The sequence below is a fragment of the Aegilops tauschii genome, chromosome 5 (assembly GCF_002575655.3).
Source record: "Aegilops tauschii subsp. strangulata cultivar AL8/78 chromosome 5, Aet v6.0, whole genome shotgun sequence".
Classification (NCBI taxonomy): Eukaryota; Viridiplantae; Streptophyta; class Magnoliopsida; order Poales; family Poaceae; genus Aegilops; species Aegilops tauschii.
In genome coordinates this window covers 443,805,050-443,824,624 of record NC_053039.3, presented here as the reverse complement: position 1 = coordinate 443,824,624, position 19,575 = coordinate 443,805,050, and the positions used below count along the sequence as shown (strand labels likewise).

The window sequence follows — 19,575 nt, the reverse complement described above, 5'->3', positions numbered from 1 at the left end:
TGACTAGCTCGTTAATCAAAGATGGTTATGTTTCCTGACCATAGACATGTGTTGTCATTTGATGAATGGGATCACATCATTAGAGAATGATGTGATGGACAAGACCCATCCGTTAGCTTAGCATGTTGATCGTTCAGTTTTATTGCTATTGCTTTCTTCATGACTTATACATGTTCCTCTGACTATGAGATTATGCAACTCCCGAATACCGGAGGAACATCTTGTGTGCTACCAAATGTCACAACATAACTGAGTGATTATAAAGATGCTCTATAGGTGTATCCGATGGTGTTTGTTGAGTTGGCATAGATCGAGATTAGGATTTGTCACTCCGTGTATCGGAGAGGTATCTCTGGGCCCTCTCGGTAATGCACATCATTACAAGCCTTGCAAGCAATGTGACTAATGAGTTAGTTGCGGGATGATGCATTACGAAACGAGTAAAGAGACTTGCCGGTAACGAGATTGAACTAGGTATGATGATACCGACGATCGAATCTCAGGCAAGTAACATACCGATGACGAAGGGAACAACGTATGTTGTTATGCGGTTTGACCGATAAAGATCTTCGTAGAATATGTAGGAGCCAATATGAGCATCCAGGTTCCGCTATTGGTTAATGACCAGAGTTGTGTCTCGGTCATGTCTACATAGTTCTCGAACCCGTAGGGTCCGCACGCTTAACGTTCGATGACGATTTGTATTATGAGTTTCGTGTTTTGATGAACCGAAGTTTGTTCGGAGTCCCGGATGAGATCACGGACATGACGAGGAGTTTCGGAATGGTCGAGAGGTAAATATTGATATATTGGAAGGTAGTATTCGGACACCGGAAGGGTTCTGGAGTTGATCGGGTACATACCGGAGTACCGGAGGGGTTACCGGAACCCCCCGGGGAAAGATATGGGCCTTATGGGCCATAGGAGGGAGGCTAACCAGCCCACAAGGGGTTGGTGCGCCCCCACAAGGGAGGAGGCCGGATTGGACTTGGGAAGGGGGCGCCACCCCCCTTTCCTTCTCCTACTCCCTCTCCTTCCCCTTTTCCCCTCCGGTAGAAGGAAAAAAGGGTGGGGCCAAATCATACTAGGACTGGAGTCCTAGTAGGACTCCCCTCTCCCTGGCGCGCCCCTTGTTGGCCGGCCTCCTCCTCCCCTCCTTTATATACGGGGGCAGGGGCACCCCAAAGACACATAAGTTGATCTTTTAGCCGTGTGCGGTGCCCCCCTCCATAGTTACACACCTCGGTCATATCGTCATAGTGCTTAGGCGAAGCCCTATGCCGGCAACTTCATCATCACCGTCACCATGCCGTCATGCTGAAGAAACTCTCCCTCGGCCTCAACTGGATCAAGAGTACAAGGAACGTCATCGAGCTGAACGTGTGTTGAACACGGAGGTGCCGTACGTTTAGTGCTAGGATCGGTCGGATCGTGAAGACGTACGACTACATCAACCACATTGATAAAAAGCTTCCGCTTTCGGTCTACGAGGGTACGTGGACACACTCTCCCCGCTCGTTGCTATGCTTCTCCTAGATAGATCTTGCGTGATCGTAGGATTTTTTTGAAATTACTACGTTCCCCAACAAACCCCCTATTGTTTCTCATGAAGTGCAGCAAAGAAGACATGCTCGAGGGCATGATGTTGTTGCTCATGGGTGTGTCCTCGCTGATCCTGAAGTGTGGCAAGGATGGCATGCTCGAGGGCAAGCTACTGCTTCCCCTAGGCGAGTCACTGTTGCTCATGAATCGTATCAAGGACGTCATGCTCGACGACAAAGTTATGGCACTCGTCGGCATACCACGACCCACCGCAAAGCATGACCGTGGTTGATGAACTGGCTCCTGTGATTCATAGCCCATGTTTACATGAGAAGCTTATTCCTAGTGTTGCCATCTTGACCACCACTATTGTCTCAACATCCAAGAAACATGTCCCACAGATTCCATGTGAGGAAGAGAGTCCACAATCCAAAATCCCACAACTTGACAGTCATAAGAAAAGCAGGCTGAGTGACTCCTCCAAAAGTGAGGAAGAGTGTCCACTTTCAAAAATCCCACCACTTGAGAGTGAAAAAAAAGTTGAGCGACTCCACCAAATGTGAGAAAGAGTGTTCACTTTCCACAATTCTATATATTGAGAGTGATAAGAAAAGTGAGGTGAGCGAGTCCACAGATGTGAGGATCAAATCATTCATCATGGGATTAGAGAAAATGAAAGATCTCCACCTAGATATACCACACATTCAGGGAGAGAGGTTTAGTGAGTTGTGTGAGTCCACAAAATGTGAGATTGAGATAATTCTAGACCTCATTACAGAGATAAGTGATCCACAACCCAATGTACCACACAATAAGAGTGAGAAGAAAAGTGAGTTATGTGAGTCCACTAGATGTGAGGTTGAGATTTTCAACAAGAGAATACAGAGATGAGTGATCCACCACCATGGGAAATTGGTAGTCCACCAAATGAAAAGAGAGGGGAACATTCGATAACTAACCTTTCACATAATTCTCTTTCTCTGCAATATGTGCAGGTGCAAAAGGCATACCTATGAGCTCTCTTGCAACGATGGTAGGATGAGATCCAGGAACAAATGTGGTGCACGCGGAACACCACTACACAAGGTGCATGCTTGCCGATTGATTTTCACCCAGGAATGGAAGTACTCAATGAGGTAGAAGAAAAGAGATCATCCATTTCCATGAATCCAGAGGTATGCACCTATGAGTTTGCGAAGCAATGGCGTGATATGATTAGAGAAAAATTGTTTGGTACATCATCCATCCAACAATATCATTTTGTCAATCTTGAAGAGACTACAAAAGAGCTAATAAAATTGAACATTACACGTGATTACTCATCTTTTCCTTTTCCTAGATATTTTCTATTGTCCTCGTGCTATAATTTTGTATACCAAATAAAGTTGAGGATGACTGTTCTCCAGGAGAGGGAGGATGATATGGACATGACAACATTGTCGAGTCAAACAAAACATCATGTTTACATTCATAAACATTTGAAGAAGTTCGCAAAGGTGAAAGCTAGACTTATGCATCCATAAAGTATTTGCGTTGCTTCTTTGTACTGGCTCATTTTGTTTTGTGTGAGGACCACTAGAGTCGAGGACGACTTCATTTCAAGAGGGGGAGGATGATGAGGACATGGCAACATTTATACACCCGCGATCATCAAAGGAGAAATCATAATATTTTGTGTCAAACAAATACATGACCAGGTGAACGCTTACTTAAGTTCATGCTATAATCTTGAACACATGGCTACGCTTTCATCTCCTTGTTGTTGGCCAGGAAATATCGAAGGAAGCGAATAACATCTCATCCCATGAAGAAACGAAGTCAAAGAAACAGTTTTTTTATCAAAACAAGTTTCAAGTGAAGCTGATGATGTCAGTTTTTTACCTCTGATGTTTTGTTGTGCCACACCCATTTGGAGGAGAGCCGGGCCATAGGGGTACATCACCAGAACCTACATCAGTTTTACCTTCCAATGCAAAAAACCTCATATCATCAGGAGTTGTGAGTCAAAAGTTCTGGTCACTCCTGTGGAAGGTGTCACGCTGTCAAGGCTTCGCGAATTTCGGAGGAGCTCTCCAACAACTTCTGAAGTTGACTGCTTATTCCCCCAAGGAAGCCATAAAAGTCGTTTACTCTTGAGTCCTTCTACACCTAGCTAAGGGGGGTTGTCCCTGCTATAAAACCCCATCTCCCCCATTCTTTTAGAAAACGTTTTGTCAAACCATTCAGCCGCAAGCTTATACAACAAGACTGCTATAGATCCGAGAGATCATTGCTACCTTTGCTCTTGTGAGTTCATCCGGTTTCGCGAGAAGGAGCCTCTGGTTCCCCCCAATCAGTGCTCTGCGGTTCCAGCCATCTTGTGTGGGTTAGTCCTGATTTGTGGTTCTGCGATTTTTCAGACAACGGGTTGGAGTTCTTGCAGCTCCAGTCAGCCATCCCCAGCGTACGGGTTGCATCCAACCTTAGCAGGTATAAAGCTAGTTATCCCTCCCGATTTGATCCTACAATGTGAAGACCGGGCCACCCTCGTCCTCGTGCGTGAACTCGTTCATCAGGTTCCCACATATGAGTGGTTAAGAACTAGTGAGGTCTACAAGATCACTAATGTCGCCTTCTCATTTGAAGCATGTTCACAACCTATACATCGTTACAGTTGTATATGTAGTTTAGATTCGTCATTCTCTCCATATCTCAGGTTAACATTGGACCACATCTGATCACATGTTTGGAAATGCGACAAGCCGTCCTCTTGTGGACCAACATGAGCGAGACTCGAATCACAATAATGAGTGTTAATGCCTGAATGAGCAACTTCATCCGTTTGTCCTAGTGAAATCATATTGCGGTAAGTAGCGATGAAATGGACCATACACCTCATCCAACGACCTAAAAGTCAAGTGGTGGAGGGTAGTTGTATGTTGCTTACCACCATGGGAGACGACAATGACTTGCCCAAGTCGGAGATGAAGCGGACTAGATGGAAACAAAGATGAAAGGGACGAGCAGCTCACTGAGGGGAGGAGCACGTCTCGATGCCCGAGATCTTAGTTCACGCCCAGGTACCGAGATCTAAGTCACCGCTGGCGCCGGTGCCAAGAACTGAGACCGAACATGCCCTTTTGCTAGGGGTGAGTGAGTAAAAGGGGGTAAGATTGCAAATTTTATACCAATATCGCGTCTGCAGGTTTTCGTCTCCAGCTATCTTCATGCCTGCACCACGTGGACGCCGTTCGTCCCCTTGCGTTAGCCTCATCACGGCCCCATGGAAATAATTGATTCGAGCGTTTCCAGTGAGCCCAGGATATGGGCGCTTTGAGTTTCATGCGGGTATAGGCCAACGCCGCGCATGAGGAACTAAATCATTTTTATTTCATCCATCGGGCGTGTTTGGGGGCTGAGACCAACCAAACACGCCCCAAAATAGAATACCAACGCATAAAAAGTCTTAAAAAGTCTTGACGCCTAAATCGCATCGACCGAGAATTGAGAATTGGCAAAACCGTAGCTCATTTCTCCGATCTGAGACTGGTTTTCTTGGGCGCATTTAAGTTGCAGAAATAGAAAGGAGAAATCAACAAGCATTCGCTTTCTCTCCCTCTCTTCTTCTATAAAAAAGACAATCCGTCTCACTGCGTAGGGGGCCCACTCCCTCACTGGCCCACCGCACAACCATAGTTTTGACTCGCTGCTCCTCAGTTTCGTTTTTGGCGGGGTGAGCCCGCGAAGCAATCGACGCGGTGCGAAAACCGCCCGTAGCGCGCGAAGTTTTTTCCTACTTTCCTTTTGGGCGGGGCCGTGGGCGAAACTTGTGGCGCGCGCGCCGGGGCGTGGGAGTAGAAATCCTTCGGACGCGCGCGGAAGCGGCACACCTTCGCTCCATTCTCCAAATTAAACCCGCCCCCGCGCGCTGTCTTCTCCCCCCTCCTGCCTCCCCCATCCCCCCAATCCCACCGCCGCCTCCCCTCCCCTCTCCAGCGCCGTCGCCTCTCGCGGCCAGCGTGCTCCCCACCTCGATCCACACCGAGGCGCGCGTTCCGCCTCCACGGGAAGGAATTCGGTCATCTCTCTCACAAGCGGCGTCCTCGACGGCGGCGACCCGGCGCGGGACTCCTTTTGCCGGTAAGGAACCCTAGATTTCTGATCGTTTCCTCCTTCCGTCTTTCTGTTGCTATGAAATGCCGAATCCGACCAGATCTTGATTCTCCCCCCAGGCCGTGCTCGTCCAAGGGGCGGGGCCGAGGAATGCGCCGCCGTGCCTGTACCTGAGCCGGCGTCTGCGACAACTGAAATCTCCCTAAATCTGCGATCTGCCCACAATGGAGGCTGGCGGTGGCGCTGCTCGCCCCGAACCCCCTAGCGGCGAAGGCGCCAGGTTGGAGCAGTCGCAGATGCAGCTTGACGGCCCGGTCGTGCTCAACCGATCTGCCGAGCTCGAATCGAGCGATGCGATGGATATCGATGCGACCCCAGCGCAAGCCCTGAAGCAGACGGTGCCGCCGCCCACGCAGTCTCCCGCTGCTACACTGACGGACACCGTTGTACAAGTGCAGAAGCAACTGAAGCGGAAGAGGGCATCCAACGGCCCTGTGATTGCTCCTGCAGAGAAGGAGGCTCTTGCTGACGGGTGCCGCCTGGAGCTCCAGGGCTTGTTCGAGTACTACAAGGAGGTTTCTGGGCACAAGATGCAGATCGATGGCGGCGGGAATCTGTCAACCAACGCCATGATTGGGTGCTTGCTGGAGGAGAGCAATCTTGGGCTATCCAAGTTGGTGGATGAGGCATTTGAGAAGCTCAAGGGAACAGAGGGTGTCTCTGTGGCTTCCGTCCGCAGCTCCGTGCTGCTCATTGGGCAGAGGATGATGTACGGACAATCTAGCCCCGATGCCGATGTACTGGAAGATGAATCAGAGCTTTCTCTTTGGTGCTGGGAGGTAAATCCTATCCTATGTTTTTCATTTACAAGTTGGTGCCATAACAATTCATTTCAATGCTATTTTAATCCAGAAATACCGGTTCAGTTCTAATTAATATGTCTTGATGTCTTGTGGTGGGTTGTAATTGCAGGTAAGAGATTTGAAGGTACTGCCTGTGAGAACGCGTGGGTTTTTAAGTGCGCGGAGAACTGCCAGAAAGAAAATCCATGAGAGGATCACCGCTCTCCATTGTAAGCCATATCTTCTTGCACCATGTTTGAACTTCCATCTATCAATGTTTGACAGTTAATATGCAAATTGCAGTTTTTTGGTTTGAACAGCTCAAGTTGTGCCCATTCTTTGAATATACAACATGCTTTGCTGTTAATTTTTCTTTAAATGTTGTTGCAAGTTAGCTTTCATTGTCATCTAATTAGAACTGTGAAATTGCCTACTCCATAGCTTGTATTCTGTTCACTAAGTGCATCTCTATAGCAGCAACTTTGTCAGCTCTGGAATCTACAGGAGCTGAAGGTCAAGTAAATGAACTTAGAAAAGTATCAATGAAGTTAAGCAAAGCACTGAACCTGGAAGGGATTAGATCAATGGTGGAAAGAGTCACACAAAAGAACAACATTCAAAGGTGTGTGCGCGCCTTTTGCATTGTGTTTTGTTTGTAGGCATTGCCATGCTCATCTTATTTGAACCTTAAGGCTTTGAAGCCCTAATACATGTGTATTTATTTGTGAATAAAGGGGTGCCAAAGATGTAGAATCAACAGATCAGTCAATGCAAGTGATGGAAAATAATGAGGGAACTGTTGGTGGAGTAGATGCTGTGAATGGCTCTGGGCTGCCAAATGGAAATGCTCCTGCTAATGTTAGTATCTCTTTCCTTTCTATCATTTAAAAAAATGCAACGTGCAAGTATTTAAAGAATTTCAGAGAATGTGATTAGCTATGTATTCTATAGACACTATGAAGATACTGACGAATTTTGTATACATTAAGTTGCTGCACCTTATTCGAACTTTCAGAAACCAGTTTAATTTTCTTATGTGAACTCATAATACATACACACAACCAAGCTGTTGTTATATCAGATTCTTAGCACTTTTCTGAATTCTGAGCCATATAGCCTTGCTTCTTCCTAAATAAATTAGTATATCATAATAGACCTGCTAATCTGAGAGTGTTAGTTTTGCAATTTGATCTGCAACTACAATGATTCAGTGGATATGTTAGTTTCTTGTATAACATTCCAACATAAATTAGGTTATCTGTTTTTGAGTAAGAGCAACATGCCATATTACAACAGCAGTGTTGCAAGTGAACTGCATTTCTGTTTTATCCACTAATGTCATGTTGTACCACCAAATTCTAGGAACAAGTAATTCTGAAAATGCAAAAGCAATCCCAGAAGGAAACAAAACGCCAGGAGAAAGAGGAACATCAGATGATGAAACAGCAAAAGAAAATGCAAGAAGAGGCACTGAGAGAACAAAAAAGACGTGAAAAGGAAGAAGCTGAAGTAAAGAAACGACAAAAGAGGCAGGAAGAAGAAGCACTGAAAGAGCAGAAGCGCCGTGAAAAAGAAGAAGCTGAAATGAGAAAACAAGAAAAGAAGCAGCAAGAGGATGCACTGAAAGAGCAGAAGCGCCGTGAAAAAGAAGAAGCTGAAATGAGAAAACAACAAAAGAAGCAGCAAGAGGAAGCTGATAAAGAACAGAAGCGTCTTGAGAAGGAAGCAGCACAACTCAAGAAACAACTGGCCATTCAGAAGCAAGCTTTGTTAATGCAGCGCCTTTTCAAAAGTAATGACAGTGAAAAACCTAAATCTGGAGAGAATGACTCAGATGCATGCTCTGTTGATCCAGGCACTACTAAAAAAGAGATATCAGCTGCTACATCAATAATTGATTCTTCCTTCAATCTGAAAGAGAGCTGGACTTTGGAGTACCTTCAGAGGTGAGCAATATCTCCTAATGTCAATATTCCTTTTGATAGTAGGCTAGCTTGTTAAACACATTCATGGGGTCACTCGAAAACAGAATATGCATAAGGCTTTCCCAGAGAAAATTAACATTAATCAACTATTGTAGTCTTACTGTGCCCTTTTATATGCTTTAGATATGCCACTGATATGGGTTGAATGGAATGCATCACAGGTTGCAGATCACTGGTTGGCAAAAGTTATCAAACTATAACAGGTCCTCCAGATGGGGTATCAGACACAAACCCAAGGAGGCATTTAAAGAGCTGAAGCTTCAAAAAACCTCAGATGACATGATCGATGAAATACTTTCTGCTCCAAATGAAGATGCTTGTCACAATTCAGGTCAAGAAAATGAACCAGATAAACTAGGAAATGACATTGATATGCTTCCAGCCAGCGAGGTTGAATGTCATGTCACCCGTAATGATAATTCTCTGCCAACTAGATTGATAAAGAGAAAGCTTCTGCAATTTGCCAAAAGTAACAGGCCAGCATATTATGGGACTTGGAGGAAGAAAAGGTTAAAACTTAATCTAAAAAATATCAATAAATTCTTGATGTTTTTCAATCTACTGCCATATCATGCTATGTTTTATAATCATTTGCAGTGCTGTAATTCGTCCAAAGTGTCCACTTATGATGGATCCTGATCTTGATTATGAAATTGACAGTGATGATGAATGGGAGGAGGTAATTGCCAATGATCTTGCTTTGTCTTCCTTCCTTTCTCCCAAGAGATACTCATGCTATGTTTGCTGCACAGGTGGATCCTGGTGAGAGCCTTTCTGATTGTGAGAAGGACACTGATGAGGTTATGGATGAAGAAGATTCCAAGATTACAGATGAAGAAGAGGAAGATAGCTTTGTTGTCCCTGATGGTTACCTCTCGGATAGTGAGGTATACTCTTCTAACATTGAATAAATGAATTGTTCTGTCAACATAAGGTAGAAATTCTATTCCACATGTTTTTGCCTGTATTCTTACATCCAAGCATGTCCCTACCACTTCAGAGTTAACAAAAGCGCAAGACAGACAAGATTAAACCTGCATTCAGATGTGATAGACAGCAAGCATTCTCTAGCATTTAGCTAGGCTGACCTGCAATACTTGTGTTATCCAATTTATCTCGTTGAACAAACAACTTCTGTCAAAGCTGTTACAAAGATAATAAAATTATAATGCTATCTTAAGCAAGAAATAAAAGAAATACACATGCTCTTTGTTGATAGGATGCATCCCCATTCCCAAGTATCCATCATAATGAAATATTGTTCTGCAATTCAACATCTGGAGTTTCTTTCCTGCAGGGTATTCAGGTAGAAAGTCTATTGGATGAAAAGGCTGATGATGCCAGTAGTTTGCCAACCAGCCAGTGTCCAGAAGTTGAGGAATTCAGAACTTTACTACGCCAGCAAAAAGTGCTTAACACTCTGACTGAACAGGCTCTCCGCAAGAGTCAACCTCTAGTAATATCCAACTTAGCTCATGAAAAGGCCGACTTATTGACCGCCCAAGATCTCAAGGGAAGTTTGAAGATCGAGCAACTTTGTCTGCAAGTTCTTTCAATGCGGATCTGTCCGGGGGGTGGAGTTGTTGATGTGCCAGCCATTGACAGTTCATCTGCTGCTTCTGAAGAAACCAACCAGTCCAATGCAAAAAGTAGCCCTGCAGCTGCATCCTCTGTACTAGATACAGACCTGCAAGAAATTGTAAGTAGTCGCAACTTGTTTGTATTTCCCTTTTGAATGGAGGTAGCATTTTTAAGACTTGTTTAATTATTCTTTGTTTAATTCCACCACAGGTTCAGGTGATACAGTCAAGTCGAGATGGTATCCACAAGCTGGTGGAATTACTGCACCAGAAATTTCCGACTGTTAAGAAGACTCAACTGAACCATAAAGTGAGGGAGATATCTGACTTTGTTGATAACCGCTGGCAGGTCAGAATACTTACACACTTGGCAGCACACCTTAATACCTGATTATCACTGCTCATTTACTATAGTAGCATGATTACTAGCTGAGAACAGACTACATGGATCAAAGATTTCACTGTATTAAGGTGTTCTGCTCTTATTTGGTTGCAGGTTAAGAAAGAGGTTCTTGACAAGCTTGGTTTAACTTCCTCACCACCTGGTAAGTACCCTATACTTCCTTGTTTCTCAGTAGGAATGTTGCACCTCACCAACCATTTTTCGTTTTTTCAGTGGATCGTCCCCAGAAGACGAAAGCAGTAGCCGATCGGCCCTCTAAGACGAAAGGAATAGGCATGTACTTCTCGAAGCGGTGTTTACCTCCAGAAGAGGCCGTCAATGCCCTTGCATCTTCACCTGAGCTGCGCTTGAAACCGAGAACTGTTCAAGGCAGCAATGGTGTTGCTGGTGCTCCTCAGGTCGATCTGTTCCCCTCGCAGAAGTGACAGTCCTGACAAGCTGATCCTGAAGCAGGCTTTCTTGAATTGGGTCCATGCATTGACGGTTTAAAACAAGCAGAAACCTCTTGGGTAATAATGGTGTAATACAAAGGCCACTCAGGTGCAATATGGCATTGCATCCTGCTCCGAGCTGTGGAGTGATTTTTTGCAATCTGCTCTAGCTTTAGTGGGTTTATAGACATGTGTCTTTTGTCATGTCAATTGTTCCATTGCTATATATGCTATTCTGACAGTGAAGCTTATAATCTTTTTTACTTAGCATGCCTCTCTTAATTTTTAAATTGGATGGACCGGCTGTCCCAATGGGGAAAACTGGGAACTGATGTATTGTCAGATTTTCTAAAGATGCATAGATCTTAGTTTTTCCTGAGAGAAGTATAGATCTTATAGTGAAAAACCAGAAAATATATGAGAATGCCGCACAAGCTAGGATTAATAAACAGTTTGTCTAATTCACATCTAGATGTTTTTTAAGGATGTCACATCTAACCTCTCACAAATATATAATGCAGCAACAAGAAATAAAAAAAAACCAGGACAAAAAAAAAAGACTACAAACAAAGTGTATATCAGTTTAGATGTGACATAACTATGTCACATCTAGATGTGTCCTAAACAGACCCATAAATAAAACCCTGAGCCAGGGTATGCCAAAGGCCCAATACCAACTTGGCAAGTTGTAGTTTGTGTCTTTGTGATTTATTTAAGTATTCCCTTTGTTCGGAAATAAGTGGGGGTTTTAGTTCAAATTGTTTGTCATCAAAGCACCAGGGAAAGCATGAAACCAGAGCTGGTTTTATTTAAGTTCAAACTACATTGCACAATACAAATTTAAACTAGTTGGACGGAAGTGTGATCACTTTTGTCATGGGCTGTCTCCCGGACGGCCTAGTCTTGTTTGTGTTGTCAAGCCTCTTCTTGAGGGCCGGTGCTTCTCGGGGACGAGCTCTGGATGCATCTGCCTTAGGTTGGCTATGTACTCTTCACGGCTCAGGGATGCATCTGCCTTAGGACGAGCTCTGAACGAAGGAATATATTCAGATGCATCTGCCTAAGGTTGGCCATGTACTCTTCACGGCTCGAACGCCTCTTGTTTTCATGTACAATGTGTGGAATAAAAGTAGATATCAAAACATGTATTTGGGGAAACAAATATTAATCATGTATATTTCAAGTGTATACTGAAAAAGTACAATGTGTATGAAAAAAGTAGACATGCCCACATCAAAACATGTACTTAAGAATGTTAGATGTGTATAAAGAACTGTTCCTGATATATAGAAAAATATACATAGCGTGTGGAAAAAAGGTAGATATGTGTTGACAATAAGAAAGGGTGAAAACCGAGAAAAAAAGAAAACAGAACAAGAAAAGAAAAAAGAATAGAAAACAATTGCAAACAGTGAAAAATCCGATACGAGAAATCATAGGAAAAAATCCGCTGTTGCATACGGAGAAAACCAGCGGCGGCTTCCTGCTTCTGTAGCCGCTTCCACCCCTTCGCCTAGAAAGGCCACGCTTCCGCTCCCCCGCCGCCGCTTCGATGTCAGAAAAAAATGGCACCCGCTGCCGCCGCCGCTCTGAAAAAGCCCAACAGGGCTCTTAATCGGGCCCGATTCGAATGCCGCAGCTGTTGCCATGTACTCTTCACCTCTCGAACGCCTCTTGTTTTCATGTACAATGTGTCGAAAAAAGTAGATATCAAAAATGTATTTGGAAAAACAAATATTAATCATGTATAAAGAAATGTTTCAGGTGTATACTGAAAAAGTACAATGTGTATGAAAAAGTAGACATCAAAATATGTATTTAAGAATGTTGAATGTGTATAAAGAAATGTTCCTAATGTATAGAAAAATATACATTTCGTGTGAAAAAAACGTAGATATGTGTCGACAAGGAAAAAATGGTGAAAACCGAAAAAAAGCAGAAAAAGAAAAATAGAAAACCGGTGCAAACAGTGAAAAATCCGATACGAAAAACCATAGAGAAAACTCCACTTTTGCACACGGAGAAAACCAACTGCTGCTTCCACCCCTTTGCCTAAAAAAGCCCCGCTCCCGCTCCCCCCCCTCTGAAAAAGCCCAACAGGGCACTTATACCTGGCCATGGGAAACCCGGATCGGCCGGCACGACCTGACCCGGCCCGGTCTTGCCCATGGGCCGGGCCTGGGCCTATGTTTTGAGCCTGAAGGCCGGGCTGAGCTCAGGCTTGTCATATTTGTGTTTTAGGATAAGAGCCAGCCCGAGGCCTGATGGGCTTTTCGATTGGTGGGCCGGGCTTGGGCCTGAAATCTAGGCATATATTCCTTCGTTCCTGAAAAAGCTAACTGAATCTGAATATATTCCTTCCTTCCTGCTATTTGATTTCGTTTAGCAGGATCAGTCGGAGAATAAACATTCAGAGGACGGAGCCGATTATTATGAAGAGGAGTAGTGGTAGTTGAGGAAAGATGCAAGGATATGCATGTCCCTCTACTGCTACTTACTCTCTTTTGTGTATTCTTCTTACCTTTTTTCTGTACCACAAGTCCAGAACATTATTGTCATCTCCATGGTGAATTGTGTTATTTATTTTCTTTCACAAGAATTTGAATTTTACTTGATCAAGGGCACAAAAGGATAGGAATGTCATCACGAATTTCCATTGTTCACCAAACCTTACCAAATAAGTGGATGCACCCTTGTATATATAGTCAGAATATAGAAAATGTACTCAACAATCCAGACTATGGCAGTTGGCGTTTCTGTGCATACACTATACTATTGCCATGGCTGGATAATTTTACGCTCCCTGGCATTCATGGGAAGACGAACAAGCCAGCCATGTTTCAGGTTCTGAAAACTGCATCTGCATTCATTTCATGCGCCCCTGGTGATATATATAATTTACCTAGTATCTTTGAAATTCAGAGAGTGGTATTCAAGATGGGATTCATCATCAAATGGATAATGGACGACCAACCTGACTTTTCTTGTTTAATGCAACAGAAGTTCAGATTCTGAAACTGCATGTTGCTCTGTTCAGTTAGTGCCATAGACAAGTCACAACCATTCAGCAAAAGACAGTCAGAGGTAGTACAAGTAATGATCTAACTATCTATCCCTGTTTTACTTGCACACTCAATCTATCCATTCCCCTTTTCTTTCCGACGTCGGCAGGTTGGCGCGTGTGGCAAGATGGCGGATGAATTGCTTCGTGGTGTGGTAAGGAGGCAGCCTCATGCTGGCTGTTCCTCTGGATGGATGGTCAGTGTGCATCCAGGCAATGCAACCGTGGTATGTCTTCAACTGCATCTCATAAGTGAAAGTGAGGTTGACCAGAAAATGAGGTTGTAATGTGGCGACACATTAATTTGTGATTCTACTATGATATGTGAGCTGATAATTAACCGGATGATCTGATTGTCAACCAAACAAGCACATACATGCATGACTGTCAATTAGCAACACGTGCAACTATTCCTTTTGCTGAAGAAACTTGGGTATGTGTTCTTGTGTGGTGCAATATCTGATCTTTGCTCGGTACGAACGACTGCTGGATGCAAATACTTTCTTGACCGTGAACTGAACACTAGGATGGAATGAATGTCATCTACAGTAACTATCTGTCACACTTCGCTCCACTCCAGAATAGATAAGATTGTTGCTGCATGCCATGGAAAGAAAGATTATATAATTTTCGATTTGATAATGATCAAGGGGGTTTGTGACTTTATTTCATTTGCCATACTGTGCTCTACGCAATACATAAGCGAGGTTGTCGACAACTTCACCGCATGCCAAGGAGACGAAAGCGTATATCATGTCGGTTAAATAAGACCACGGCCATAAACATGCAGCGACTCAGAAGAATCCACTGACTTGAAACGTAGCAAATTAAGGAGCTCTTTTGCAGCCCTGATAAGTTGGCATGGCGACAAACATAATATCACATAGCCGTGAGTTGAAAGCTAACATTATTGAATTCATGCTCTAGCCAACTCATTCAAAAGTCCGAACTGATAGAGAGAGGCGGGCGATATATTTCAAAACTCCCTATTTTAGTCCTTAGACGTGTGATCGATGTAGGCCGCAGTATCGTTTTATTTAATACTGCATTGGGAGGGTCTTGAACTCGAGACCTCTTGGCTCTGATACCATATTGAATTCATGCTCCAGCCGACTCATCCAAAAGTCCGAACTGATAGAGAGAGGCGGGCAATATATCTCAACAAGCATGACTGTCGTCGATTAAGATCTTTAATATCTTCTTGTGCATAATATTGCCACGGCTGCTATTTGATGCTCTCTGGTATAAATGGAAAGAATCAAGACAAGAAGATTATAAAAAATGTCTTGCTCAAGAAAATGACCGTTGTGAGTACATTTTTCCCGGCAAAGGGTGGAGTTTATTGGCTCAAAATGGAACATCAAAGGGAAACACCATGAGCACACATCCGACCTTTGCATTGGTAGGGTGCACACATCCAACACCAACACACACAAAAACACGCTGACAAATAGCAAAGTTATGTAAGACCAAATCTATGTGTAGGCGAGAAAAATAAAAAAGCCCCAAGACAATTAGATCCGCGATTAGGAAACTATAACAATGATCATACCCGCACCAATAAACTCATGACACCACACGGCCGACGAAGTTCTTCAACAACAACGGCTTCAGGAAGGTAGCGACGCTCAAGCACCACTGTCATCGGATCCAAGGTTTTCACCTTGCAGAATCAGCCAGAGCATATCGAAGCAATGCCTTCAACAAGGTAACGATGCAAAGAAAAAACATCGCCAATCGCAGGTATAACCGACTCGGTTCAGACCTAAGCTTTCACCCTGGAGTTCGAGACCGGATGCATATAGCACCATCAAAGCCACTCATGTGTTGTCGCCACCCTTTTCCGCGATCCCAACAACTAAATGAGATGAGCGACTACCGCCGCTGCACAACCATTCCTCCGCGTCAAGCCTTCATCCATAGTTTGTATTTCACCGTTGAAGTTCACCATCAAATCTGGAGAGATGAACCATCCCGAAGACCTTTTGGTGACCATCGTCGTCGTGGAGCCGCTGGAGGTCGCTGCAGCTCAGTGTGCAGCCATCACCACCCGCCCGGTTGGATCTAGATCACCACCACCAAGCCATCCAAATCTGAATCAGGGCACCGCCAGGTCGACCATGGATGATGCCGAAGCTGCGGCCTCCTGACAACACATACGACCGCCACGCCATCCGTATTGCCGCGAACAGTCACCGCCACCTAGAAGCCCATGGGCTACTGCCTAGGTTCCAACACTTCATCTGCGTAGGAGACAACCGAAAGACCCGCGATAGAGGCCGGCAACTGCGGCGATAGCGAGGTCAGTGAAGGAAATATGCCCTAGAGGCAATAATAAAGTTATTTCCTTATTTCATGATAAATGTTTATTATTCATGCTAGAATTGTATTAATCGGAAACTTAGTACATGTGTGAATACATAGACAAAACAAAGTGTCCCTAGTATGCCTCTATTTGACTAGCTCGTTTATCAAAATTGGTTATGTTTCCTAACCATAGACATGTGTTGTCATTTGATGAACGGGATCACAGAATGATGTGATGGACAAGACCCATTCGTTAGCTTAGCATTATGATCGTTACAGTTTTATTGCTACTGCTTTCTTCATGACTTATACATGTTCCTCAGACTATGAGATTATGCAACTCCCGAATACCGGAGGAACATCTTGTGTGCTATCAAACTTCCGAATACCGGAGGAACACCTCAGATAAGCTTTCTTTAGCTATGTTATTTTGATAAGACATAATTGCTTGGTTAGCATGCTTGAAGTATTACTATTTTTATGTCAATATTAAAACTTTGTCTAGAATCTTTTGGATCTGAACATTCATGCCACAATTAAGAGAATTACATTGAAAAATTATGTTAGGTAGCATTCCACATCAAAAATTCTGTTTTATCATTTACCTACTCGAGGACGAGCGAGAATTAAGCTTGGGGATGCTTGATACGTCTCCAACGTATCTATAATTTTGATTGTTCCATGCTATTATATTATCTGTTTTGGATGTTTAATGGGCTTTATTATGCTCTTTTATATTATTTTAAGGACTAACCTATTAACCGAAGGCCCAGTGCAAATTGCTGTTTTTTTTGCCTATTTTAGTGTTTCGCAGAAAAGGAATATCAAACAGAATCCAAACGGAACGAAACCTTCGCGAGGATCTTTTTTGGAACAAACACAATCCAGGAGACTTGGAGTGGAAGTCAAGGAAGCAACGAGGCAGCCACGAGGCAGGAGGGCGCGCCCAGGGGGGTAGGTGCGCCCCCACCCTCGTGGGCCCCTCGTAGCTCCACTGACCTACTTCTTTCGCCTATATATACTCTTATACCCTAAAAACATCCAGGGGAGCCACGAAACCACTTTTCCACTGCCGCAACCTTCTGTACCCATGAGATCCCATCTTGGGGCCTTTTCCGGCGATCTGCCGGAGGGGGATTTGATCACGGAGGGCTTCTACATCAACACCATAGCCTCTCCGATGATGTGTGAGTAGTTTACCACAAACTTTCGGGTCCATAGTTATTAGCTAGATGGCTTCTTATCTCTCTTTGAATCTCAATACAAAGTTCTCCTCGATGTTCTTGGAGATCTATTCGGTGTAATACTCTTTTGCGGTGTGTTTGCCGAGATCCGATGAATTGTGGGTTTATGAACTTGATTATCTATGAATATTATTTGGTGCTTCTCTGAATTCTTATATGCATGATTTGATATCTTTGCAATTCTCTTTGAATTATCAGTTTAGTTTGGCCTACTAGATTGATCTTTCTTGCAATGGGAGAAGTGCTTAGCTTTGGGTTCAATCTTGCGGTGCTCGATCCCAGTGACAGAAAGGGAAACGGCACGTATTGTATTGTTTCCATCGAGGATAAAAAGATGGGGTTTATATCATATTGCTTGAGTTTATCCCTCTACATCATGTCATCTTGCTTAAAGCGTTACTCCGTTCTTATGAACTTAATACTCTAGATGCATGCTGGATAGCGGTCGATGTGTGGAGTAATAGTAGTAGATGCAGAATCGTTTCGGTCTACTTGACACAGATGTGATGCCTATATTCATGATCATTGCCTTAGATATCATCATAACTATGCACTTTTCTATCAATTGCTCAGCAGTAATTTGTTCACCCACCATAATATATGCTATCTTGAGAGAAGCCACTAGTGAAACCTATGGCCCCTGGGTCTATTTTACATCATATTAGTTTCCCGTCAACTAGCTATTTCTGTCTCCGTTTATTTTGCAATCTTTATTTTCCAATATATACAACAAAAATACCAAAAATATTTATCTTATTATCTTTATCAGATCTCACTTTTGCAAGTGGCCTTGAAGGGATTGACAACCCCTTTATCGCGTTGGTTGCAAGGTTCTTGATTGTTTGTGCAGGTAGTAGGCGATTTGCGTGTAGTCTCCTACTGGATTGATACCTTGGTTCTTAAAAACTGAGGGAAATACTTATGCTACTTTGCTGTATCACCCTTTCCTCTTCAAGGGAAAACCAACGCATGCTCAAGAGGTAGCAAGAAGGATTTCTGGCGCCGTTGCCGGGGAGATCTACGCTCAAGTCAAGACATACCAATTACCCATCACAAACTCTTATCCCTCAAATTACATTATTTGCCATTTGCCTCTCATTTTCCTCTCCCCCACTTCACCTTTGCCTTTTTCTCGCCCCTTTTCCGTTCGATCTTGTGTTACCATGTGCCTTCTTTTTGCTTGCAGCTTCGCTTGCTAAAAGTTTGTGGATCCTCATCCCCTTGCTAATCTTTTTAAGATATCCAATTATGAACCAATTTCTAGTGATTTGAGTGCACTAGATTATCTTTATGAGGTTTTGCTTGAAATTCGTGAAATCTGAAAATTGTGATGAATAAATTTATGAAGAGATTCACGATAGCTCCTTGAATAAAAAGCATGATTGCAATGATTTTACTATAAATTCTCTTGATGTCAATTGTGCTAATAATATGCAAAACCCTAAGCTTGGGGATGCTAGTTTTGCTATGTCTACTACTCGTTGCAATGATCATAATTGGGGTGATTCTTCTTATGATCTTGAAAATTTATTTAAGCCCCATGATGAATATGAGATTGATAATAGTGTTTGCAATAATATTGAAAGTGGGTTTGGAAGAGTGTCAACATTAGATCCCACATTTTTGTGGAATGTTCAATCTTATGGTATTTTTGATAAAAGTGGGTTTGGAGAGGTCATGACTTTAGTTAATGATAACCCCACTATTTTGGAAGAGTGTCAACTTCGCATGCATGTGGATCGTGTTGAAAATATTTTATGTGATAGCTATTTTGTTGAATTTTCTTATGATCCCACATGTAATTATTATGAGAGAGGAAAATATGGTTGTAGAAATTTTCATGATAATAAATTACCTCTCGTTATGTTGAGATTGCTATTGTTTCTTTCCGCTTCCTTGCATATGCTAGTTTTTGCTTGCTATGATAATTTGTTTGCCTATAATATGCCTATGCATAGGAAGTATGTTAGACTTAGATGTGTTTGTCACGTGTTTCATGATGCTCTCTTTGCACTTCGATTCTTGTCTTTCATGTGAGCATCATCGAAATCTCAATGCCTAGCTAGGGGCGTTAAACGATAGCGCTTG

At 43.3% G+C, this 19,575-nt stretch overlaps 1 protein-coding gene across 2 annotated transcripts; it reads left to right on the top strand.

The window, feature by feature from the left end:
* Positions 1-5,460: 5,460 nt before the first annotated feature.
* On the top strand, positions 5,461-11,142 carry LOC109773411 (chromatin assembly factor 1 subunit FSM). 2 transcript variants are annotated; one of them, XM_020332101.4, is made up of 13 exons: positions 5,461-5,661; positions 5,754-6,473; positions 6,607-6,706; positions 6,954-7,098; positions 7,211-7,334; positions 7,839-8,422; positions 8,623-8,970; positions 9,059-9,140; positions 9,214-9,348; positions 9,759-10,160; positions 10,253-10,390; positions 10,538-10,586; positions 10,658-11,142. In XM_020332101.4, exons 2-13 carry the CDS (start codon positions 5,859-5,861, stop codon positions 10,867-10,869), a joined length of 2,934 nt encoding a protein of 977 aa, XP_020187690.1. In that variant the 5' UTR covers positions 5,461-5,661; positions 5,754-5,858; the 3' UTR covers positions 10,870-11,142. The 2 variants fall into 2 exon arrangements, with proteins under 2 accessions (XP_020187690.1, XP_040246686.1); XM_040390752.3 differs by having other exon boundaries at positions 6,951-7,098.
* Positions 11,143-19,575: the final 8,433 nt, after the last annotated feature.